The sequence below is a fragment of the Periplaneta americana genome, chromosome 12, assembly GCF_040183065.1.
Source record: "Periplaneta americana isolate PAMFEO1 chromosome 12, P.americana_PAMFEO1_priV1, whole genome shotgun sequence".
Taxonomy (NCBI): domain Eukaryota; kingdom Metazoa; phylum Arthropoda; class Insecta; order Blattodea; family Blattidae; genus Periplaneta; species Periplaneta americana.
In genome coordinates, this window is record NC_091128.1 from 145,856,583 (window position 1) to 145,884,070 (window position 27,488).

A 27,488-nucleotide genomic window follows, 5' to 3' on the forward strand; every position below is an offset into this window, starting at 1 on the left:
GTACTAGAGTGTGAGTGTGTGTGATGTGTAAGTATAGTGTAAGGAATGGATGAGAATGAAGAAGGTGAGGAAGGGAGAAGGGGAAACCCGGTGCCGGCACGTAGCCTACTCCTGTCGAATAGCACCAAGGGGGCCGCCAGACTTAACGTCCCCGTCCGACGGACGAATCACTATCAACAGTGACATGTCTTCCCTTCATATTCACTGCGGAGAGATTTGGGACTTAACCCAGACATATTGGTGCACAATTTAATGATTAGAAGTTGTGCACCGACATCTCTCCCAGTCCCGGGGCCGGCTAGTCTGCAGACAGACACACGATATCACAGAGCTAACTCGGCGGACTGTGATATAAATATAAAGAAGGTGTTTCAGGGCAGAGTTTCTCGGAGTACTCCAGAATTACAAAGTATTTTTATTTTAGTAGGTTACTTTACGAAGCTTTATCAATAGCTTAGCTTATTTAGCTTCTGAATGAGATTAAGGTGATAATGCTGGTGAAATGAGTCCGGGGTACAAAACCGAAAGTTACCCAGCATTTGCTCATATTGGGTTGAGGGAAACTCCCGGAAAAAACCTCAACCAGGTAACTTGCCCCGACCGGGAATCGCACCCGGGCCACCTGGTTTCGCGGCTAGACGCGCTAACCGTTACTCCACAGGTGTGGACATTACAAAGTAATTATTAGTTTTTTGTGAGTAACTTGGTACAGAGTTTCTGCGTGCTAGGTCAAATATTCGAATGTATGTAGTAACAGTCATTTGAAGAAAAGAAACAAATAGCTTCCATCCCGAAGTATTTTACGTATACATTATGACACATTTTGTATGCCTCTAATTTATATTTTCACTTTACATCTCACTCTTCACGCCATTTATTGCTCTCTGTAAGGCTGTTGTTTCTACTCAGGGTTTGTATTTTACAGAGATAAATCAGAGAGAAAAAAAAAACTATTTACAGGCGAGATGTGAACTGCGTTGTGTAAAGTGGATGACACACGTGAGTAATGCGGATTCTCAAGAACGTGAATTGAAGCACGAGGAAGCATACAGGTCACATCTGCAGTGAACAAACTCAGCTACAAGCACATAAGCAATTTTTTACTTGAAAGACTTTTTTCAGTTACAGGAAGTATTCGTTGTCGATGAGAGAATGAGAACGAAATAATAAAAAATGACGTAATGAAACTGACAAAATTGAAGTGTAGCTATTTTATCGATCATGAATCTCTCAGTATCTGCCGGAGATTTAATCCCGGTCTCTCTAATAGAAGCCGTTAGTTCACTGGCAGTGAATGAAAACGTATTATAAATTGACTGACGTAACAGACGAGAAATGCAAATGCACGTAACTGTAGTTTACTTCAAATTACAATCCATGCAGCTTCACCTCATCACTAGATAGTGATCATGACCATTATTCCGCCCGTCAACACAGCTACAGGTCCAAAATTCAAACGTCATCGATGTTATTTCGATCAGGCAATACATGAAGATTTACAGCTATTTTAACACCTTTATCTAACAGGTACTTTATTTTGCGAAATTTCCTACTGTTTATTTAGGTATCACAAGAATTCATTTCTATTGTCTCATTGACATTATACTCAGCACTAGAAAAAACACTTTGAAAGTGTAAAAAATGATTCCGAAATTCGAAACTATTGCAAGTTTTGAGCGTACCTTACACTGAAAAAGTGGTGCCGGGCATACTGTGTCTGTCTGTGTGTACAATTTTTTTTTCGTTCACTATTTGATGGATTTTGTACAAATTCAGTATTTACGAACCTATTTATCCCAGGATGCACATGAAATAAAATCATTTCAGTGATATGATATTTATTATATTATAATCACAGACAAAGTACATACAAGTAATCAATTGAACCCTTACATTACACACTTTATAACAATGTTTTACACAAAGATATAGTATTATTTAAATACAATTTCTACAATTTACATATTTAATAAAAAAAACTTTTTTTGTTTTATCTTGCACTTGCTTTTAGTTTTGTGCAAGACTCAACCCATTCTAGTATGTAGTTACAATCAGTATTTTTTCACCTTCCTATTTATTTATATATATATTTATTTATTTTCTTTTTTTTCATTCAATTCTATTTCATTTATTCTTTCCATTCTAATTTTTTTAGTCAAAAAAAGATATAAACCTAATTGCTTTTGCAATTTTGTGTTATTATTATTCGTCAGTTTTTATAGCTATTTCTTTATTTATTTGTAGGAACTTTTCATTTATAAATTTCATCCATATATCTTTTGTATTTTGACATTCAAGAACGATGTGAATGTCATCTTCTCTCCGTCCACATAATGGGCATGTGCCTTGAGATATATTGCCTCTATTACTTCTTAATTTCCAAATCTCCAGTCTGAACCAGGCTAGTCCAAATCTTTCTTTCATATTCATATTTTCTATATAAAATCATTTCAGTGAAAAATGAATGTTTTTATTGGAGGTCTAAAACACACAATGGTGAGTTATTGCCAATAAATTTTCATACTGACATTTTGTATTATGTAGTAATCAAGAATTACCACCTCTTGTCGTGAATACATTTTTGCGTGTGAGCTAACTATTGAAGTAAGATGCAACATATTTAAACATCAGTATCACTTTTATGCGCTAATTTTCATCAATAGAAAAATAATACTACGTAGAAATTATAACGATAGCCTATACATATAACTAAGGGGCGGATGTTGATGACCTAAAAATCTACTTAAAATGATCATTAAAATGCTCTTAAACTAATGTAAAAATTACATGAAATTAAAAGAAAATGACATTTAAATGATATTCACCGTAGTCGCTCCACAACGTCTTAAAAATTATTCACCTTGTTTCAATGACTGCCCTGCTAATATCGGAGAGAGGAGGCAACTTCCTGGAATTTGACTAAGATAAAGAAAAAGAACATGTAACAAAATCAAGGTTTTATGGGAAAACTATAGATTTTAATGAGGGTTTACAATGTGTTTCAATCAGGGGTGATCCATGTCAGTACCTTCATTCTCCGTCTCCTCCTTCCGTGCTTCACTTTTTTACAAGACATTCCAGATGAGGGAGTGTGAATGATAAAACAAATTGTGGGCGCAGCGTGCATTCTTGCAATCTCTGTGTTAAAAATACGTCCACTACAGTAGACATCCCTTCCGAACATAAATTCTGAAGACACCCTTGTACCGACAAAAGAACAGTAGCGGTCAAAGTCCTCACTTAAATTAAACTGCTGTCAAACATTTTATATTACTTCCGCTGTGTGAAGTGAAGCCTTCAGTGGAATGAGGGATGGAATTTAGAGTCTGTTCCAAACTATAAAACTCAAACTTCACTGTTATTCACTTATTCAGTAGGTAATAACTACTGATCTATTTGGTTACAAAATTATTTAACAGACCTATCGGTAAAGAAAAAAGTAAAATGCATTCCAAATGATCTAAAAGTTCTTCAAAGTATTAAAAATGACCAAAAAATGCCGAAAAAATATAAAAATGACCTATTAGTTTAAAAAAATGCAAAAAATGCAATATAAGAAATTACTTTTTTAAGTTGATATTAACATAAAAAGGATTTCTATATTAATATGCATCGTCCTAATGTGAGAAATAAGATGACTTTTCATCAACATACGCTTCCTACATATAACTATCTGTGTAAATTTGTGAAAAATTAACTACATAAGGTAAACAGGGGTAAGCGAAACCCATAAATTTAATGGTTCAACTTTTACATTTAAAAACTTGCTGAATTCAAATTAAAATTGTCTAAAATCTGAACAGGTGTACGCCTCTAATACAATCAATATACATCTTGATTACACAACTTTTATCACTGTATCACACAACAAAAACAAGCTGCATTGCGAACAATGGTAGAGAGACTATTCAACATACCAATGAACCAACAGGATTACAACGAAGAAATGAACACAATCAAATACATAGCACAAGAAAACGGATACAACTGTAACAATATAGACAACATAATACGTAAGACAAAACAAAACCACAAAAAAACAGAAGAATACAACACAAACACAAGAATACAAAAAATACATCACACTAACATACGAAAAACAAAAACATACATAAAATTGCAACCTCATACAAGAAATTAAATTACAACATCGCATACAGAACAAATAACACTCTACAAAAACATCTCAACACACAAACAACACAAACAAACAAACAAATACAACCACACAGGCGTATACAAACTCAAATGTAACACCTGCAACAACTTCTACATAGGACAGACAGGCAGATCATTTCAAACACGTTACAAAGAACACATCACAGCCATTACAAAATTACAAAACACCTCCACATATGCAGAGCACATCACAAATGCCAACCACACTTACAGAGACATCAACACAGACATGGAAATACTGCACATCCAACCAAAAAGCCAGAAACTCAACACACTAGAATAATATGAAATATACAGACACACGAAAACACACCCCAACGATATTCTCAACACACAACTCAATTTCAAAACACATACACTCTTTGACTCTACACTACGAACGCACACACACAGGAAACAAGAGGCGCCAAGACAAACAACGACCAGTTCCGAAGATGAGCGAAAATAGGTCGAAACATGTTAACAAGGTACGTTAAAATTTAGCACAAGAAAGTTCTTATTATACATATTCCGAAGACAGTCAATATGCTGCAAGAATTTGTAAATAATAATCAGTCTCTTTAATTCCATATTAAAAGTAAAAATTAGATACTGTTGTAGAGAAAAAAAAGGTCACAATTTGGAAGACTTATTTGTAAGCTCCAAACAAGCAGGGCGCAATGCATGAATAATATATGACAGCATTTCCTCGGAAAAGGCGATTCTTGAGACGCTGCCTGCATTCATTTACATAAGTTAGGAAATCCAGCACCCACTAAGCAAGCGAGCCAAGCGCAGGGGGTACGTATTTGCTGCAAAACACACACACACTCACACAGGTGGGGGAGGGGGTTTCATGACCTGCGTTACATAAGAGTACAGTGTGCTGTGAAAGCGTAGAACTCAGGAACCACTCTGCTTAATAGAATATGACACAAGCAAACGCAGGAACTATGCAAATATTCTTGAATACATCAAACATAATAGCTACGTCGTGATAATTTTATTGGTTCCTTACTAGCTTACTTTAGTGACCCAGAAAAAAGTAAAATTTATACTCTTTGTCATAACAAGCTCTTTCATAATTTTTATTAAAATTCTCTACACCTGTTCAGGCTGCTTGCCAGAGTAATGCACGGTAGCCCCTAGCTCAGCACTGCTAATCCGTACGCATCAACAGCCCACCCACCCAAGGCCAATATTGCTTGATGCGGCCGCTTCCTAGCTCGTCGCACTTCGAAGCCCACCCAAGCCCACCGCACTGCTCAGCACTGCATTGATATCAACCCACCAGTTGGTTGCATTCTACTGCTTTTCTGCTTGCGTACATAGGTTGTGCTTTCGCTTCGCGTGTAGCGTGAGCATATACTTCCCCGTATACCGGACAACATACAAAAATAAATTATTTTCCACTGCTATCGAACACAGATTTAAAAACTGTCCCAATGGTACTGTTTTAATTTCCATCCGACTCTGTTGTTTTAAACACTCTACCAGCGATTTTATCCTTCACTACTTTTTCTCTAGAGAGACTGTATTTTAGAATGTTTGCTTCCACGGCCGGTGTCTGTGGTGAAGATTTTCCGGGCTCAGATGCCGTGATATACCATTTTACCAGTAGACCATGACATATCAGCCCGGAAAACATTAATCACAGAGACTGTATTTTCTTTGCGATGCACAATTGGACTCCTCTTGAAAAACAGAAATGAAGAACTAAAGCAAAAACGTTTGAAACATTAGCTGCTCGTTGATCGAACAGCACACGCAAGCACAAGCCCTCGCAAACTCAATTAATAAGTAATTGATAGAAGAGGAGACTTGGACTCGATGCCTTGATACCAGTTCATCGCACAAAAGCACTCCGCAAGAAGCCTGGGCCGGCCAGTGCGATGACGTCACGGGCTTGTTCCGTGCGAGACTGTAAAGCCCAGTGCGGTGCAGTGCGGAAGTAGCCCATGGGCTGGGCCGTTGTGCAGGTCTCTGCTGCCTGCACTGCCTACACAATTATACGGTTGCTTTCATATGATTCATTTTATATTGATTTTTTTTCCTATGAAAGTTAGGATATCAACATCTCGAGTGTAAAGGTACTATTCAACAAGCAGCTACAATTATTATCTTAAAATAGAATTTTGTAATTTGTGGTCGGCTTTATAGGCCATCCTACAACACTTACGCAATAATGTAATATTATTTTTTGCACGATAGTGTATTTTTTCGTCGTTACATCAAACGGCCGCCAGTATTGGAAGTTGATTTTTACTGAATTCAGAGTTGCCAACCTAGATAAGTATGTTGAAATATTACAAATAACTACTCTAGGGTTGTAATTAAAACTACTCCTGCCATCTACCGACACCTATGACAAATTTGTTGCTGAGAATCAGCCAGTCATAATCTGCAACACTGCACTGTAATGATAAATAAGTAACAATAAGTGTAATAGGTCTATTTCAGTATAGTTTTATATTATAAAGAATGGTTTCCCTAGTAACAAGTTTCTGTATGGGAATTCTAACTTTCAAGGCCTAACAATAGTTGTAAACACAGCAAAAACACGAACGTGCAAAAATTTTTTTGTATAATATTATACTCGTACACACACACATTTTTTGTATGTGTATATTATATGCTTCTAACCTGCTGGATGGATTTTGTTCACACTAAAAATTTACAAGACAACTTATCTTAAAAATAAATATGCCTACACGAATTACTGCAACGGCAACGTTTATATAATGTGGCATTATTTTGAATCTTTATATCAAAACTGACAGAAAAATTATTTAACAACTTATATCTCTTACACAGCAGTACCGTGTTAATAGTCTGTCCCAAAAATGTTTGGTTCAAAGTAATTGAAGTTTGATTAGCACTTAGTTCATGATGCCGGTTAATAGGTAATGCTTTTTCTCTCCAGATTGCCAGTCATTTCAGAAGAGTTTATAAGGAACGGAACTAGAGCGGAGTTAAAAGGGTGTCAGCTGTATTCGGAGCTTTTGCGTCTGTGTATCCCTACCGTCGCTGTTGAAATAGCCAGTAGGCCTATTACTTGGAAGGATTATGATGATTATGACCTTACTAGGCATTATTTACCCATTTCTTTATTGGCTAAGTTGTACATTATAATTTATTTTCGGGAACTACTGTATTATTACAGATTATTTCTATTTTTGGAATATTATGAAGTGCCGCAACATTTGGACAAAGATAACATGATTATTAGAATTCTAAGTGAAACGAATATAGGCCCTATGTAATTCATAATATATTTTTCTTTCAATATTTAAGTACATCCAAATTACGAATACCCCAACGTATATAATGCTACAGCTAGAGCACGGGAATAAACTGTTTATGTCAGATCAGCCTGTACCCATACTTGTACTATGCTTCTTGCTAATAAATTTACAAGCGGTAGTGATTTTTATTACTTGCGTAATTTTTCGATTTTAATAGAAATTTGAATGGTTTGTTTCCAAAACCCAGTATCTTACTTTCAGTTATTTTCATAGGAAGGAAAAAATATGCTGGCTTTAAAATATAGGAGCCAATTTAAAAAAAAAAAAGCGTTTATTCTTATCTTGAGTATTAAGTATATTGACTACATTGAGTATCGTACAGTCAGTGAACACATTTATGTGCAATTAACAAAGTCAAATAATGCATATAAAATAAACAACAGAGACATAAAAGACAATAAAATTGTATCAGAAACAGTCAACAACATTAACATTAAAAAAACCTCATTAATATCATAAAAGGGTTTGTTGATCAACCAACCAGAGACAAGTCTCTTAAAAGACTTCCTTTCCAGATTGAAAACATATGTCGGAAATTTATTTGCAATTTTTAAAGACAAAATAAAATAATTATTAATTGTTTTGGTTAGCCTACACTTAGGTAAATCAAAATGGTCACGGTTTCTGGTGTTTGCAGATATTTATACCATTCTTACGTACAGATATTTATACAATTATATGCACAAAATGTACTAGAATACTTTATAGTTTACCTACAATTTCTAATATTTTATTACGTCAACATATATGCCTAACTTGGAGTCAAGCCACAAAGGGAAACACTGAAGGAGGAGGGTTCGGTCCGGTGCTGTGGATTGAATTCGGCGTAGCTCAGTGGTCAGAGCGCTTGGTATTTAGAACCAAGGACCCGGGTTCGATCTCCGGCTCCGGAGCGAATTTTTCTCCTCAAATATTAATTACAATTTTTAAATTAAAATATAAAATAAGTTTTGGCCTGAAAAACATAAAATAGGCCTATGAGGTTTTGAAAAAGATTTCATATTGTTAAATATAATTTTTCGGTGACAAATAGTAGGAATTCATCTAAAACTAACTCTAGCATTGGATTCGGAATGTAAGAAATATGTTTATTGTGTTACTGGGTCAAAATCGATTTTGGAGCAAATTAGCAGGTTTTGGAAAGAAACCATTCATTTATAAACTATATGCGACTAGTACATGTCATAGCAGTAACTTGGCGCTTATAGAGTTTATTTTTAGAATCACCAAACAATAAATTGGTCGCCAAAAAGCTTTGTTTACCACAACCGGCGTTCTTGCTGCTATAAGTGGGGATACTTTCGTGAACTACATAAAGGCTCCAAGTCTACCAGCTATTATGAATCGTGATTACAACACTGCAACTGACCCACATACAGCAAAACAAATCTAAGCGTGCTCTACAGATATCAAACGCTATGAAATCAGCGAGTACTTTACAGACAAATTAAGCCATTCTCCATAAAGGTCAACAGTCCACAGTTCCTTTCTTAAATGTTTCCCGAAGCACAATGTTATGTTTCGTACGTCGCGAATTGCATTAAGAATTTCTCTGGAACATTTCAGGTCTACAGTACTTCGTTACGGGCTACCAAACATGATATGATAGATAAATTCGTCAGGTAACATGGCACAATTAAATATTATACTAGTGGCTTGTACAGAAAATACTGCAAACTAAGTTCATTAGACGTTGAAATAAAAATTTTTCAGATTAATTTTCAGTGAAAAATACCAGATATTTTGAAAGTTATTTGCTTCCATAATAATGAAACATCTCCCTCTGAATCCTTTTTTTAATGCCAAGTACTTTATCTTGAACCTATCCACCTTCAGTTTTTAGTTTCAACGCGAAAACGCAAGTAACAATGTGGGTTTTTCATGTGGAAGTAAAGCAATAGCTATTTCAGGTCACTGTGTATTGTAGGTGGAAGTTTAAAAAAGTCAGGTTTGCAATGCTTTCGAACAATAGACACAGCATCTTGGTATAGCTGCTGCATGTGCAGCTTGAAATGTAGAGGGTAAAATCATTTTATCCTGCTAAGAGATCTTGCTGAAATGATCGGGTGACTACAAAATTTTTATGGCCTCTTATTTTATCAGTAAGTAATGCCGTCTTTCCTTAGGAACTGTAATTTTAGCGTTCTCTCGAGCCAGTACTGAAGAGAATCACGCATGTGTCTACACCACACCGCCATTAAATATATGAAAAAGACCCAACCCCACTTGATTAATAACTATAAAAATATTTGATTTTTAATAACAATATTATTATGTTAAGAAAGTTTTGTAGTTTCTTTACATCATGACATTAACCATAATAATATTTCATTTCTAATGGTAATAATGTCATCAAATCACCTCAAGTTTTGTAGATTTTAATATCCAATACACAGCTGTACTCAGAAAATTACACACCGCAGAATCAGACCTGTAAATTATTTTTAGTAAGTCTTGAAGTTTTTAATAATAAATTGAATTTGAACTCTAAATATGTCAGCAACCCTGCAGGTCATGGCCTTCGTGTAATAGCCTATTGTTTAATTGTAATGTGTATTTTGCTTTATTCTGAAATGCAATTAGTTCTCAAAACTGACGAAAGATGGATTTTGGAAAATAGGAAAGTTATGTAGGAAAACTAACGCTTCACTGAAAGTTACTATTTTTATGAAAATCCTTGGTTGCCAAGCTTCAAAATGACGGGTCATTCATTAAAATCCGTTCAGCCGTTTTCCCGTAATTTCCATTACCAGTTCAAATTATATATATATATATATATTTTATATATGTTATCTATCCATGACAGTCCGTCGCATTACCTCAGGGGATAACGTATGCGCTTCCCAATCAAGCGGTCAGTGGTTCGACTTCCGGAGTAGGAAATGGAAGGAATTTTATATTCTGTGCACGGAACTGGGTGTGTCCCTTGTCATGTGTTGTCCTGCCTTAACTCATTGGTGACCTTGTGCAGTGATGACCACACGACCATGGCGGCCCACGACGTGTGCATGTCTAGTATCGGTTAAAATATATAAACACTCCGGTACACCTCATTTATTTTAAGTACCGGTATGTACGAAAGGAGGACGTTAAACAAGACGAAGGAACAAATATACTATCTGTAACTAATGTATAAAAGTTCATGAAAATCTGTTCGATAGGAGAAAAGTTATTAATTTTGTCTAATTGCTCCCCTCTATAAGTGGTAGTTCCCCTTATACCAATGTAATCATAGTTTGTATGCAAAAAAACTATGCTATCTGTAACTACTATGTAAAGTTTCATAAAAATCAGTTGGGTAGCTGAAGAGTTATTAGTTTGTCCCGCTAAATTTGCGTTTTGGACCACTGTGCGCCGCGGCGCGCATGTGGACTGTACGTGTGTATTTTGACATGAACGTAAGTATATTGTTTAATATATTGTTTATTGTTAATAAAATAACATGGACAAAAATACAATCTTAGTTCTTCCCTGAAGGAGTAAAAACTCGTGCTCAGAGAGATATCTAAACACAAAGATAATTTTTTGACACAAACTGGGTCAAGAAAAAAAATTACAGGAATAAATTAAATTTAAAAATACAATTTCAATTTTAACAATTTAAGTCATACAAATACAGTACATATGCATATTAAATCAATATATATTCTTTAAAAATTAAATTCCTAACGCTATTTTTTAAATTTCTGATACTAAAATTTTCAAAATTTGGGTAGTTATGAATTATTTTATTGTATAACCTTGGACCAAAGTAGGTATCATGGCTCAGAGCTGTGCTTGTGAAACACTTTGGTTCCTCTAGTCGTATAAAATCGGATCTTTTAGTTCCATATTTATGATGGTACAATTTGAATTTATTATGATTTTTATGTATGAAGTTTAATAAGGCAATATAATAAATCTGTTTAATTTTCAAAACATTAAAATCAGTGAACAAAAGCTCGGATGAGTAATCAATTGGTTTATTAAGGCATATTTTAATTATTCTTTTCTGAATAAGTATTAGTGGAGTGAGATTAGAAATACATGCATGTCCCCACCCTAAAATTCCATACTGGAGAATGGATTGAAATAAAGCTAAATAAATGAGACGTAAAATATTAATTGATAAATATGACCGAAGTATAACAAAGATATAAATTGTTTTACGTAATCTATTGCATAAATAATATGTAATATGTTTGTTCCATCGTAAGTGTTAAATAGCCTATTTCTGTATAGTACATGTCCATCCTCAGAAAAAGAGAAACTTCATTCTACAGATATTAAAATAAAATGCTAAGAAAAACCTTTAGTCCAATTTGTGACAACGGTATTTGCAGAACTTATAAAAACAGAGAATTTAACAAATTCGTATCTTCGAGCCAACATCATCGCATCTTCGATTATGAATACAAGACTAAATTCGATGGGACAAGCATATCGAAGAAAAGAGGACACCTTACTTCGAAAAGCTTAGGAAGCAACACGGAACGAACAAATTTCTCTAGGACACCCACGATGTAGATGGGAAGACCATCAGATCATCTTATTTTCAATTCGCTAGATGAAGCGCAAAGATGTATAGGCCTATACTTACTTACTTACTGGCTTTTAAGGAACCCGCAGGTTCATTGCCGCCCTCACATAAGCCTGCCATTGGTCCCTATCCTGAGTAAGATTATTCCAATCTCTACCATTATATCCCACCTCCCTCAAATCCATTTTAATATTATCCTCCCATCTACGTCTCGACCTCCCCAAAGGTCTTTTTCCCTCCGGCCTCCCAACTAACACTCTATATGCATTTCTGGATACGCCCATACGTGCTACATGTCCTGCCCATCTCAAACGTCTGGATTTAATGTTCCTAATTATGTCAGGTGAAGTATACAATGCGTGCAGCTCTGCGTTGTGTAACTTTCTCCATTCGCCTGTAACTCCATCCCTCTTAGCCCCAAATATTTTCCTAAGAACCTTATTCTCAAACACCCTTAATCTCTGTTCCTCTCTCAAAGTGAGAGTCCAAGTTTCACAACCATACAGAATAACCGGTAATATAACTATTTTATAAATCTAACTTTCAGATTTTTTGACAGCAGACTAGAAGACAAAAGCTTCTCAACCGAATAATAACAGGCATTTCCCATATTTATTCTGCGTTTAATTTCCTCCCGAGTGTCATTTATATTTGTTACTGTTGCTCCAAGGCATTTGAATTTTTCCACCTCTTCGAAGGATAAATCTCCAATTTTTATAGTTCCATTTCGTACAATATTCTGGTCACGAGACATAATCATATACTTAGTCTTTTCGGGATTTACTTCCAACCCTATCGCTTTACTTGCTTCAACTAGAATTTCCGCGTTTTCCCTAATCGTTTGTGGATTTTCTCCTAACATATTCACGTCATCCGCATAGACAAGAAGCTGATGTAACCGTTCAATTCCAATAGGCCTATAATATTATTAAAGAAGCGACTAGTAAAAAGAACAAAAAAATCGCTGTGCATGACAACTTACTATAGTAGGAAGTAGTAGCAAATGGTAATAAAAGCTATTCTGAGTAAAAATGTCCATATATAATTTAGTCTGACCAGACGTCCCCGATTTCCGTGAACAGTCCCCAGTTTTGAGTTGCTGTCCCCGGAGAGCAAATGTCCCCTTTTTGTCCCAAGAAATTAATTTTGTCACCAGGAACTTTGCTTTTGTTTCAATAATATTTTACACGTAAATATTTAAGTGTCGTGATGGAACTGCTGTGATTCATGCACATGAGAGAGAAGAACCAACGAGCACAGTATGAGATATTCTGCACTCTTTGAGAAGAACATAGCATGTTTGGATTTGGTCATCTTAGTATTCGCTTTGCGCGGAAGCGTTAGAACTGCCGCAGCGTCCATTTTTAAGTAGTTCAGAAAATGAGGAATTTTGTGACAAACTAACAGGTGAAAATTGGTATGATTTTTTCCAACACTGGAACAAAATGTTCCATTCCATTTGAAAATCTTCTCAAAATAGTGTCATTAATCATGTGTCTTTCAGGCAGTAATTCATCAGTTGAAAGACTTTTCTCCACAATGAACTCAATTTGGACAGATGTGAAGTCAAGAATGAAAGTTGAAACAGTTAAGCTTTGTTACAAGTGAAAGCAAACTTTAATTTCTCATGTGAAGAACTTAGTGTGAAGCTGTATGGAAATGAACAGATCCTTAAAAGGATACATTCTTCTGACAAGTATTTGTGAAATGTGTGTGTGTGTTAGAGTTCAGTGAGTACAATATTATGTGAAAGATTTCCATGCATGCGTCAGTACTGAAATTGAATTCTTAGTGGCTATAATTATGTTTAGGAGTTTCGTGTGTTTATTCATTTACTTAAAAAAAGTTAAAGATATTCTACAAATTTAGTGTGAAAAGTTCTATCATTGTATCTACTGTTACATGTATTTTCTGCAACATTTCAACAGAGAGCGTCTAGATAAGCATTTGTGGTTTTTCTTGAAATTACCATATCCCCTGTTGGACCATAAAAATTCTGGTCAGCCCATTATATACCGTACACGTGGCCAATTTCCATTGGGTGAGGAGATACAGCCGTTTGAAATGTTACGTATAAGAAGCCTTCGAATGGAATAACGTACTACTGACCAAGTACAAAGAAATAGTACGTGTCGCTCTTCTGCCAAATAACCGTTTGTAGTTATCTTTGTTACAAGGACAGGCATGCTCTTCCAGCATGATGGAGCCCATGCACATTTTAACCGTCAGGTGACATCACCATCTAAATCTCACATTCCCACGATGGATGGATCTGTCGCGGTCACTTGCATTGGCCATCAAGATCCCCAGACCTTATTCTTGTCGATTTATGCCTGTGGAGTGGATGAAAACGAAGTGTACATAAACGAAGCAAACACAATAAATTGGTCGCTCGCATTATGAACAGCTACGCTCATAAAAGAACAAGACGACATCAAAAGAGCAACATTTACTGTTGTCAACAGAGCGAAAAAGTAAACTGAACTGTTGAAATTTGCTGATACCAAGTAATCTATACTAATAATAAATCTGTACCCGAAATTTTTCTGGTAATTTTCGATTTTCCAAAAGTAATTGGTCCTAACATATATAATTAACCATATTGAAACCGAAAATAACTTTTTTGAAATTTTTGTTTGTATGTCTGTCTGTTTGGATGTTTGTTACCTTTTCACGCGATAATGGCTGAACCGATTTGTATGAAAATTGGAATATAAATTAAGTTCGCTGTAACTTAGATTTTAGGCTATATGACATTCAAAATACATATTTAAAAGGGGGGTTATAAGGGGGCCTGAATTAAATAAATCTAAGTACCTCGCTTATTATTGATTTTTGTGAAATATGTTACATAACAAAAGTTTCTTTAAAAATGATTTCCGATAAGTTTTATTCCTTAAACAATTTTGATAGGACTCATATTTAATGAGATAAATGAGTTTTAAAATTAAAATACAATGCCATCTAAGGCGGAGTAATGAAATGAAAACAAATGACTATGTGTATAAGGGGCCTTGGACAACAACAGGCTATGAAACATAGCCTACAGAGAATGTTTCTGTGTTTGTATGAAGTAATATCGAAGGCTAAATTAACCGATTTGTATAATTATTTATTTCACCAATGGAAAGTGTAGTTTCTCTAGATGGACATAATGCTATAATGTTATTACAGTAACTTCTGAGTGCTTTCTGGACCAAAATGACAACATTTTAATTATTTAAATATAATTTAAATTAAGTAACATATTAAACGATTTATCCTTCTATCAAACACGAATGTTCCCTGGATCAAACGTCCTATTTTAATTATGTAATTACTTTATATTTATTTCTAACAGGTGCAGCGGAGCGCATGGGTACGGCTAGTTAAGAAATAAATGTAGTCATTAAATCATTTGTCTTTCTTTCTTGCCACTTGTAACGCTTGTTATATGTAACATACAATCAGCTGTATCTCCAGATCCATTTAAAATTGGACACTTGTTTATTACGAACTTTCTTACTCAGAATTAGTCCATAGTATCGCCCCCTAAAATATTTCTCATTCCTTCTGAATCACCCTGTAAGTAATTTAATAAATTTAAATACATTTATTTTATGTTAATCAAAGAAACTGAAAAAGAAACGAAATACGGTATGTAATAAAAGATTAAAACATCTTCATACAAGAAAGTAATCCGTCTTGTATCATTACATTTATTTGTAACATTTAACATAGATTTATAGTTGTTTATTTTAAACCTCATCACGCACAACCCTCATGTTTTAAAGGTTAACTGCGAGCGAGGTTTTAGAGTAGGTTCTGAAATTTTCCTCAACAAGTCACGTAATGCTACAGGCGCAGATGCCTTCTCACAAGGAGCCACAAAATATACCACGTTTCATGCATGGGTGTACTCCTGTAACAAGCCACCTGTTCCCTCGCCTAATATTAGTACGAAGTTCTTCCATCTACCTCAAAATAATTACCTTCCACGGCGAGTAGGCTATACTGGTGCAAATAATCGTACCTGAACAGGAGTTCATAATCAGAATTCTTAGTCATTCCAATGATTTCAAGTTAATTGAAACAAGAAATATACGAAGAGAGTTTTTAGACCACCATAAACGGCAATGCATTTCATGATCAAACTGTATTTTCAGTCTTTTATGCTATCTTTTGCTATTAGTGACACAATGTTCAATGTGTAGCTGTATTATTCTATGCAAGATTAAGCCTTAAAGCAGATAATGCTGATCAGAAGCGCCAAAGTGTGAAGTGTTTGCTTTGAATTTGTTCAGTGTTTTGGGAGAAATGAAACAAAGGTTTTAGAGAGGTATTTTACTACTATGATACTTCGATCCTGGAGGGGGGGGGCGGAGTGAAAACAATGGACGCTCCCAATTTCTCATCTCCATGCAGATATTGGCTGGGCTGAAAGGCTTGAAGAAGGAAACGGGTAAGCTTATGTGTTATTTTTAGGAAAGGCGTTCCCGATGTTTAGTTTCTTTCCGCTCAAATTATTTCCACTTTTTTAAATGTAAACTCAACCTAACTCAGAGTGACTAGGCAGTGTATGGAGAGTCGTTCTTGGATTCCGAAGCAAGTTAGGTAAACAGTTCGATGTCAGCTAGTAAACAAATGTCAAATATATAGCTATTTGACGTACGGTACAACACACTGCCTAATCCCATATTGTTTTTTTATATATATGAGTTAAAAGATTGAAAACTTTTGCTTTCGTCTTTTTTTTTTTTTTTTAAATTACAGAACATTCCAGAAAATGTTTGTTTGTTTATAACACACCTTGTATTTATTGTATGCTATTTCTATTTTACACTATATCAATGTTATTGTTCTGAATGAAACCCTTCAATTTTTTATGTTTTGTATAAAATGAACTGCGTCCGAACAAGAGATTCTGCTATATCGGGCTGCAATGCCTAATATAGTGATGACCTAAAGTACTGAATAAATAAGTCTGAATTTGAACAGAATTCATACAAAATACAAGCACAATTTAATGTACTGTTATGAGTAGTTATTTGCCAAAATAAAATGATTATCCTCTTCAGGAATGTAGCGTAAGATTTTCAGTTCATTCACTTTTGCATCAGTTAGAGTTTGTTTTATAGGCTCTTATTTCTGCCAAAGTTACATTCCGCTTCCCAATGAAGAATGAAGATGTGTTCAACAGCTGTTCCAATGAACGATGGTTGCAACTATAGCCACAGGAAACTCTCTTCTGTAAAATTATCTTAAAGTGCCGGTGGTAGATATTTCAATAGGGATGCGCTTTTCCCCTAGTAGAATTTAAGTTTTGATATAATTAATAATATCCTTATGGGCTATTCCATATGAAATCGATCAGTAAAAAACCTCGCATTTTTAATGCTCTAATTTTTTCCCTATTTATACAAGATGCTGAGGAGAGTACATTTTCAAAAATATACTATCGAAAGTCAAACGGTTTTCGTACTATTGAGCGACAAATTTAGCGTATTTTATAAAAACAAGCCTCTTTCAACGCTCAGAACTCTGGAACCGTTTACTGCAGAATATTGAACGGGAGCTCATTTTGAAGCTGACATTTGGTAGATTATGTTAAGAAGTAATCCTTATTTTTATTGTATACAGAGAGCCAGATAATCTGATTTTACTTACTGTACTTTTAGGCTTTTTGCCCATTTGTGAAAATGTAAACAATATTGAGAAAAAACCTTGGATTATTAAGAGGGATTCGGCATTGTTTGCTTAGTGGCTCGGCAATAAGTTTCGAGGGTATTAAATAAATCATATTCACACGCCTAGACTTGAACGGCGCAGTACCGTACGCACTGGTCGAGAGCTGAACATAAGCGAGCGTTGGGCGTCATTTTACTCCTGTGTTTATGAAAACGTGTGATAAAGCTAGCCCAGCTATGCGCTACTAGACGAAACATCATATGTTTATGTCTACTGGCCTTGCTTGCCTAAGCTAGCTCCCGCCTCACAGTCAGCTGGTTAGTTCACGCGCGTACTATTTATTTTCTTTATTTGATATTTTCAATACTTTATCAACGGTACACCAGTAAAAAATATGTGTTTATTTGTACTTGCAATGCGGAATCTAACCATATATTTTAAAAATATTTTTTCGTGGGCAAAGGCGTCTTAATGAAGAAAACTCTAAATTTCTCCATTTCCATAAAAAGTAAGAAAAACTGTTTACATGTCAATATAAACTTTAACATTTCAGCATCAAAATAAACCATGATTTTGATCACTGGGTGAAAGGGTTTCGGAGCCACAATAGTTTAAAGTTGCTAATTGTATGAAAATACGATAAATTTAAATATTTTTAATTTAAACACTATGAAGTTCTGATGCCTCAAACTTTGCACAAAGCATTGTATCACAGTTATCAACGAACAGAAAAAGTTTCATTGTATTTAAAAATTGCAAGGTCAATTTTCTCTATATTTCGGTCGATTTGAGATGGAGTAGTCCTTATACAGAGGCAGTTAATCATTTATATGGTAAACATCCAACATAATAAACTGAGAACTTTAAGAAGCAACTTGTTTTTATCGTTATTTCATAAACTTCCTTAGGAAGATAAAGAAAGTCTGCTTTGTCATAAGTGCACTCCAAAAGTACTGTAGATTAATAACAGTTGTAAACAATGTTATTGTTAAACAACAGTAAAATAATTTTCAAATAACAAAGTGTTTCGAGTATAATTAAAAAACAGTGCTGTCAATGTTAACAGTAGAAACAACAAACCTCTAAGAATTGAGCTGTTTCTTAACAGAGATATTTCATTGGCGATATATGCATCATCGAAAGTTATGTTATTTCTGTACAGAACTATGCACCTATGATTAAAGAATGAATGATAAAAAATAATAATTTTACGGAAAAAATTGGAGTAACGTCATTTCTAAAATTACCGATTGAATTTTTAAAAAAAATCTATGTCAATATTCCCATGACGTCATGGTGTCTACAGTGAAATAAATGTAAACATGAACAGAAACTTCGTTTTAGGAACAATAAATATTTTATATTTCATGCACTGCTACTCTGACTCTATGAACAATTGCGAATAGTGCGGCAAAATAAACAGATAAAAATAACAATACTTGAACATAATTGTTCATGTGGATTTGTAATCTTTTTAGAAAGGAATATTCTCACAAGAGTTCGCTAGAGCCCCACTTACTTTCAACTTCTCTCTTTCGCTCTCTTACGACTCGCGACTATACGGCCACGTTGCTGCAACTCGTTTCATTATCCAACAAACATCAGCATTGAAATAATTTCAATAAAGATCAGAATCTAAGTACTCTCCATAAACATCAATAATAAAATAATTGCATTCTGTATCAATAATCCAGCAATAAAAGCGAGTCAATATACGTCAGAAATAAAATACTCGTAATTTCAATAAAACGCTGTAAGAAAATAATGTTAATACAAGCGTACTAAGGTATTTTGTATAATAATAAAAAAATAAGCATGTACTCACTTCTCTTCTTAAGCGGTGAGAGAGAAGGCCTCAGTCTCTGACCCTGCTTGATGGACTCCATGAGTAGTTCCCTGGGGGTGAAGTGTCGACTTCGAGGAGGTGCTAGTTTACGTTCAGATGCCTGAAAGATGAAAATAAACCCAGGATACAAAAAAATAATGAACGATGAGCAGCATTCGTGTGGGTGTGTGCGCGCGAGTCGAGAAGGCGGACGGGAAGTCCTCCTGCATTGGGTCAAACGGGATATAAGTGAACTCTTAGGCATATAACCCTCAGAAAGAAGACGTGAAGTGAGTGTAAACCCCTGATCACATGTTACGAAATGGCAACATAAAATGACAACAGCCACCAGAGCCTCCACCGTCGAAGAGGCATTTTTGGTAACGACCACTAGATGGAAGTACAGTTGCTCCATGCATGCAATTCCACTGTTAACTTAATGACCAGAACTAATATATATTTTTGACCATGGAACCGAATTAGTAAACTCCGGTCCCTGATTCGTCGGTCTCATCTTCCTCAGTATAAATTCACCACTGAGGGAAAAGGTCTGAATTCAACACTGTTTAAGATAATGCAAACAACGGTCAATAGTGTGTGGTATTAATTTATACAATGTTAAAAACTGAATTAGACCAGATTGAGTATCAATATGCAAGTATAATTTATCTCCGCTAAACTATAAAATGCATTTGAATATTTCATACAGTAGACGCAAGGCACTGTAAAGCCTTGGTTTTTTTTAACCGACGCATGCGAGTTGGGAGGTCATCGCACAAATCCGGACTACACAAGAGATAGTGAGTGGTTTCTATAACTGCGAGATGCAAGGTCTGTGCACCTCACAACTATAGAAACCACTCACTGTCTCTCGTGTAGTCCGGATTTGTGGGAGGAGGGCCTCGCAACTCGCATGCGTCGGTTCAGAAAAACCAAGGCTTAAGGTAGCAGAACAGAGGCGACTCTTACATGGGTGGATGAACGCCGCTGCTTGTTAGCCGCTTGACAGGCTGAAGGCGGAGCGGAAGGTCATAGAACAAGTTTCTAGTACATCGCCAAGCTGTCAGAACAATACTAGTAGAATTATGATAGATTATGTTAACGATCGATTACCTTCCGTTTAGTCTTTCCTTTTTCCGTCATATGAAGAACTCGGTTTTTACTTTTTATTATCGAAAGAAGGGACTGAGAGTCTCCATTATCAATAGGGCCCGGAAGTTCATGCTGTAAAAACCTACTAAGTACGCATGCAAATATGTCCTTAAAAAGTAAAAAAGGGAGAGAAATTACATTTCCTTTAACAGTACGAATGCCAATGAATTTTAGAGCAGTAGTCGACATTTCTTGACTCGCGAGTCAAATCTTCGAGGGTCAAAACCGTGATGAATCCATGTACTTGGGCTCAGAATGACTCGTGTTCAGTATACTGTCATCCTCTGAGGAGTTTAGTGCTGAGAGGAATGCGGTTCTGACTAGTCTAGCGCGGTGTTGGAGTGGGAGGGAACAGTGATAGCGGCAGTCTGGAAGGAAGTAAAATCATACTGAAAACATTAGAGAGCATTATGCCTATTAGTTTTCTAACGTATTTTTGGCGCGATAGAGATACAGCCATTCCTACTTACGTGTTCAGAGAAGGAAAGTATTGTAGAAAATTTATTTATTTATTTATTTACTTATTTATTTATTTACTTACTTATTTATTTACTTATTTATTTACTTACTTATTTATTTACTTACTTATTTACTTATTTACTTACTTACTTATTTATTTACTTACTTACTTATTTACTTACTTACTTATTTACTTACTTACTTATTTACTTACTTATTTATTTATTTATTTATTTATTTATTTATTTATTTATTTATTTATTTATTTATTTATTTACTTATTTATTTATTTATTTATTTAATTTATTCTGGTAAAGTTAAGGCCATCACACCACCAGAAATACAAATACAATAAAATAATTAAAAAGAAAAATCATAATACAACTACAATAATATAAATGAAAAGAAGAATCATACTATAAAATTTAGTGATTAGTAGAATTGAATTAAATTTGTAAAGTAGTCAATTTAAATATGCTGTAGGCTACTGATGAACTCACTTGAGAAGTAAAACTACTTGATTTGTATTTTAAGATATCACCAACAAATGATTTTCACATGACATTATAGGAATCTGTTTTTCACGATACCAATCACACATATTCTAAAATTCCAATAGAATAAAACCAAAAGCTTTTTTACAGCATGTTTTCTTAAAAATGACTTGTAACGGTGAAATATTTAATATGAGTAATTCATATAATATTAACACAGCTATAATCAGGGAGATGTTTGAGCAAAAATTGCAACAGTATATTTAATATATTAATAACAAAACCATATAGGCCTAGGTACACAATATGTATATGACATATTCATACACTACTACAAACTGAAGACTGCATATTTTTGGACGATTCATACTTCCCACTCCGCTCGGCTCGGCTTGTCTGTAGCAACAAAAGAATCTACCTGCAACCCCTCCGCACCGATGGCAAGAATACCACAGGTTCCAGCGCTAAACTCGTCGGAGAAAGACAGTATACCCGATGATTGTTCCAAGTTTCTGACCTGAGTGGCATTCCTGGATGCGACGCTGACAGGCGCTGCCAGACCCAGGTCCCAGGGATTGTATGTTTAAGTGACGGTCGATTCCAAAGTTGGCCCCCAATGTCAGGTAATTAGCCTAAACGAGATCAAACCTAAGATTGAGAGTACAAGTTTCCCCCGCTATCTTAAACAACATCGATGGCCATACTGTGTGCATTCTCTGTACCAACAAGTAAGCGAAACACGATATGTCCACAGTTGAATGCTAGAAATTTCTTCCTGTCCAATTCAAACATTCAGGAGTAATATGTGTGCCTTGGGTGTCACGGGTAGCAGACTCCGTCACGGCCGAAGTAACTTATTTACAATTAGGGCAATCATAGAAATGGTCTGAAGATAATTTCCTGGTGGTTAGTGCAATTTAAGATCGTAATGAGACACCGAAACCCGCAGCTATAATGGTTAATAATCGTAGTAGCTTCTGTTCCATTACCTGGACCGCACCCATTTCTGTTGCTGCAGGCCGCTCCGCAATCCGTCACGTGGCGGGCGTTAAACAATCGAGATTTGGTCAGGGACAGGCATCCGCCTCAGGTACGCAACATCTCCGTCGGCGGTCCGGAACCAAGTGGTAACTTCAGCAGTGGCACTCATGAAGACACACAACTCGTGGAGCTCAAATTAAAGGTGAGAGTAAATGTCCAACTCAAGATTATACGTAGCCTACGATGCAACTCTCCTCTCTTTTCATGAGAAGATATAATTATAACCTTCAGGGGGAATATGAATAAGTTTTCAAACGACATTCCATTATATTCGTTTCCTACCTGATATAATGATGCTAGGATCCGGCCTTTCGATCTCTTTCTGTGAGGTCATTGCGAAATGGTAAAGCTCTAAAATAATACGACAGTGAATACGATCAATTCAGTGATGGAAATAACGTAACCGCGAGGTCACAGATGATTATAAAAGCATACAAAGCGACAATAAAATAGTACATTATGCAACGAGCCTATAATGGTAGTAATTAAGACGCGAGTATGTTTGTTTATGAAACGAGCGCAAGCGAGTTCCATAATTCTCAGACCAGCGTCTTAATTACCATTATAGGCAAGTTTTATACGACTTTTTATGCTCGACCATATTTTTAACTTCAAATTATTCATAAGTATTCATGTTATGGTTATGTAAGTGAGGAGCGGAACTGACCTAAATTGTGAGATGTGCGCACACGCGAAAGTATTGATTTTTTCCGAGGAACGAATGTGTCATTGACCTTGATATAATCTAGAGAATAACATGAACATTAATTTTGATATAACCTGGAAATTGATTTAGAATTGAAAAACGAGATGACAAATTGAATTTATTTGAATATTATTTACAATTAACTCTAATTATTATAGTAACAGAACATAACCTTCTGCGACAGTATTGGATTTCCAGCCTCCGTGACGTTTCCCTAGTTGTCTTTCGATTGCATATCCGAGAATAATCGAAAACCTGAACTTTAATGAATAGGTGTACTTTAATGACATGTATTAAAGGACTACTACCAGGTGTATAATTACTACATTTCGGCATGGTCGAGCATAAACAATAATTTAAGAGTGTTATACCAAAACTCGCTCAGTCCATTTTTAATTTGAACATATACAGAGTGGAAGTAAAATATCCCTTAAGATTTTCAGAACGAATAGCTCATGTTGTATGTAACAAAAAAGTGTAACACCATATTGGTGGAAAGTCCATAGGTTTCTGAGAAAAAATGTTCCTCCTCCAGATATTTAACACCCTTTCATTCGGTAACTATTGCAAGTAGGATCGTGATTTTTGTCTATATCGATATAAAATCTAATAAACAATCATTTATCCCTCTGGCGTATTTCAATGGCGTGGACGGTTTTCGTGTAAATTTAATTTAAAAATCACTAATTTGAAGCCACTGAATGATGCGACCAGCTTGCAACACTGTAGCCAGAAGGGGAGATGGGATTCAGTTCACTAAGGCAGACAAATCTGTGTTCGTTGACATCTTACATCTGTATTACGAGACGGAGGTGGCGATGTTGCCAGACTGCTGAAACTTCCAACTCAATTTTCTAATTAACCATGCATTTAATCACAAAACGTAATATACGTTTTCTATTCACTTAAGTGCACTTTCTTGTCCCCTTCAATCTGCAGGAATATTTCACTTCCGCCCTCATATCATTATGATTGAGACCTCTACCATTACATTTTAAACTTGTTTTCTTCCAAAAGAACACCAATCCTTGGCTAAAAGTCTGTGTTATTGTGCATGTCACTTGAAAAATCGCTCAGTCCGTAGACCGGTGGATAAAAGAACTAGACCAGTCCTCTCATAAGATGGACTAAACGCGAATATGTGTTCTAGGTTATAATAAAAAGGAAAATCTTGGAATAAGTAAGGACTCAACACTTACAAGGGAAGGGTTTCGGCTCGAACAGGAATTTCGTATCCAAAATTTGTATACAGGCCCATCTTTACATCTCTGTAAAGCTCCCAAAAGCATTCGTTTGTGTAATGTGTGATTTGTCTGTTAGAGTACTGTACAAGTTTAAGGGTGGGGAGAGCACTGCACAAATTAAAGGGATGGGACACCTTACCCGTAAGCCTAGCCTAGCCTAGAAGCTAGTGCGAGTGGTAAAATGTCTAAAGCCCATTTAAGAACATCTTTCTCCAACGTTCTGTCTGAAAATATTGCAGCTAATCAAAAGTATATACTGTTGTGTGAGTCATTCAATGCGCACAAGGACGCAACCTTAATAAATGAATCATTCCAAGGCTAGGACGTGGAATGTATGATCATTCCACCTAAAAAAACTAAATATATCCAGCCTCTGAATATCTATTTCCTTAGACAATACAAAATATATGCTCGGAGGATAACAGATTACATAAGGACTCTTGCTGAGAATCCAGAACTTAACTTGGGAAATCGAGTGTTTATAATGAAAATGCACTCTGTTATTCATATCCAGTTGTCTGCTCCAGTATACCGCCCTATGCTTCAGTATTCCTGGCAGTCAGCTGGTTACGTGAATCCTGAACAAATCTCAGACTTCAAAAATTTAATTCAGATGGCATTTGATTTTTCAGCACTGGAGTGTGGTTCAGAATATTGTTCAGGTGTTGCTTCTGCGTGTTGTGCTTATTTCTCTGCTCCATGCTGTTTCATGCATTTTATAGAGAATCCTCATGTACATTTTTAAAGAAGTGTATTGACCAATACCAACCAAACGGAGAGTTACACAAATGAATGCTTTTACGGTCTTCATCACCATTGTGAGGTAAGCCTATGTACAAATGTTTAACCAAAAATTCCTGTTCGAGCCGAAACCCTTCCCTTGTTAGAAGCTTACATCACAAGAAAAAAGTTTTGCACATGTACCAAGAAAATATTACAGCCAGATTAACAGGCTACCTTAAAACATCTGTCGGAATAAATATATGGAACAAGAATCTAATCTAAAATTAACCATGAGAATTCAGAACGGAAAGTTCAAGATCTAAATCTATACAAATCGAAAAAAGTGAAAATGTCCTCAGGGAAACACAAGTAAGAGAACAAGAAAGGAGTTAGTAATGATGCTGTTACAGCTGTAATATTCAACAAATAGGGTAGGTAGGAACACTCAGAACAAAACTGAATAATAATATTAACGGGACGTAGCTAAATAACGTCGTGCGAATGGTTCGAGAAGAATTTCCTGTTGGAAAGAGAAATTCTTTAAAGGTCCAACAAGAGGTAGGTACTATTCGTCTTTCCCGTTTAATTTTGTAGAATCGATAACTCATTTGAAAGAACGGTCGATAACCCATTTAGAAGAAAGAAGTCAATCTGCGCCAAGAAATCGCACATTTGAGAACTGTAATTCGTGAATTCTACGTATCCTACTTTCAATGGAACAGTGAATAAAACAAAATATTTCTAACACTAAGTGTTTTAAGACACATTCATGTGTTGTACATTAAGTCGTGTGAAATATTAATTGCACTGTTTATGTTTCTTATGTATGTGGTCTAATCTTATATGAAAATAATCACGATACAATGAAATCAAACTGTGTAACAGATTAATTAAATGAACATAACTCTGTAATCCAGGCAGTTAAACTAGCACACACGAGTGCCATGTGGTACACATCGCTTATTACTTTCAAAAGTATGATTTACATTAATTTTACGAGTCGCGTTCCACACAAATGAGAACGTGCATACAGTTGTCGCCACGTGCATTTAATATTCCCAGGAACTTATTTCTTCCTTTCAATGTTAAGGGCCGAGACTTAACTTCATGCTTGCTTGCATTACATTCCGCGCCATCCTTCTCAACTTGTTCAAGCGTAAACTCTCTCGATATGTGTGCTCATTTTCGTACACAATTCCAACTACTTTATAATGCGGACAAGTAATTAACATTTAAATGTGATTAATTTCACTATATTTTACTTCACCATTAAGCAAAATACAGAGAATGTAATGTGATTCGGTAAAAAAAAACTAGTTTAAAAATCAGGGCCTGTGTACGTTGACAGCCGTAATGTTTTCAAATAGAATATGTCCGAGGTGTTCGCTAAGATAGAATAAGACTACAGTGTTCGTTTTTATAAGATTTTATTCATCACTGACAAGCTTTAAACTATGTAAGTCATCTTCTGCCATAATAAAGATACCACCAGGATGAACGACATATCGCAAAATCTCATTTTGAGAGTGTTGGTTGAGTGTTAGAGAAGGCCGTATGGCCTTAACTCTGCCAGGTTAAATAAATAATCATTATTATTATTATTATTATTATTATTATTATTTTTATTTTTATCAAAAACCACCTTTTGCCTTGCAACCACAGATTTTTACTATTGAAAATTACAGATGAAAAATGAATGTTGTTGGAATGATAGAGCGAATCGAGAGTACTCCGAGAAAAAATCATCTGCAGCGTCTGCTTTGTCCACCACAAAATTCCATTACGACCAAACCGGGGAACGAACTAGGGTCCCTGGATGTAACACTAACGCGCTAACTAGCCTGTTACATCCATTGAAGATCCAGACTTATTTTAGGAAAGGAGATTAAATTAAGAAGTTCCGGGCAACCACTTCGGGAAAGTTTAGCTTAAATGTTTTAAGGTTGGTCCACAATAAACCGGGAACGAGAACTAGAACGAGAATGCGAAACGAAAAACTTGAACGTAAAGATTTTTGATTCACGATAAACCGAGAACGAAACGGATATGCATATCGATATGTATGTCAATAACGATATGTAAAGTCGATATTACGCATTCTGATGTTATTTGTGTATACTTGACCAATGGCATTCTCTCATGAGTACAAACCAGCCAACATAAACACAGGTTAACCAATTTCGAAATTTAAGATA

General features: G+C 35.4%; 1 protein-coding gene across 4 annotated transcripts in view; it reads right to left on the minus strand.

Moving 5' to 3' along the window:
- spir (spire type actin nucleation factor) overlaps positions 1 to 27,488 on the minus strand; it is an 825,932-nt gene that overhangs the window by 385,729 nt on the left and 412,715 nt on the right. For all 4 annotated transcript variants that reach the window (XM_069842160.1, XM_069842159.1, XM_069842161.1 and 1 more), the window contains one exon: positions 19,475 to 19,595. In XM_069842160.1, the coding sequence (XP_069698261.1) occupies positions 19,475 to 19,595 (121 nt within the window). The remainder of the gene's footprint in view (positions 1 to 19,474; positions 19,596 to 27,488) is intronic.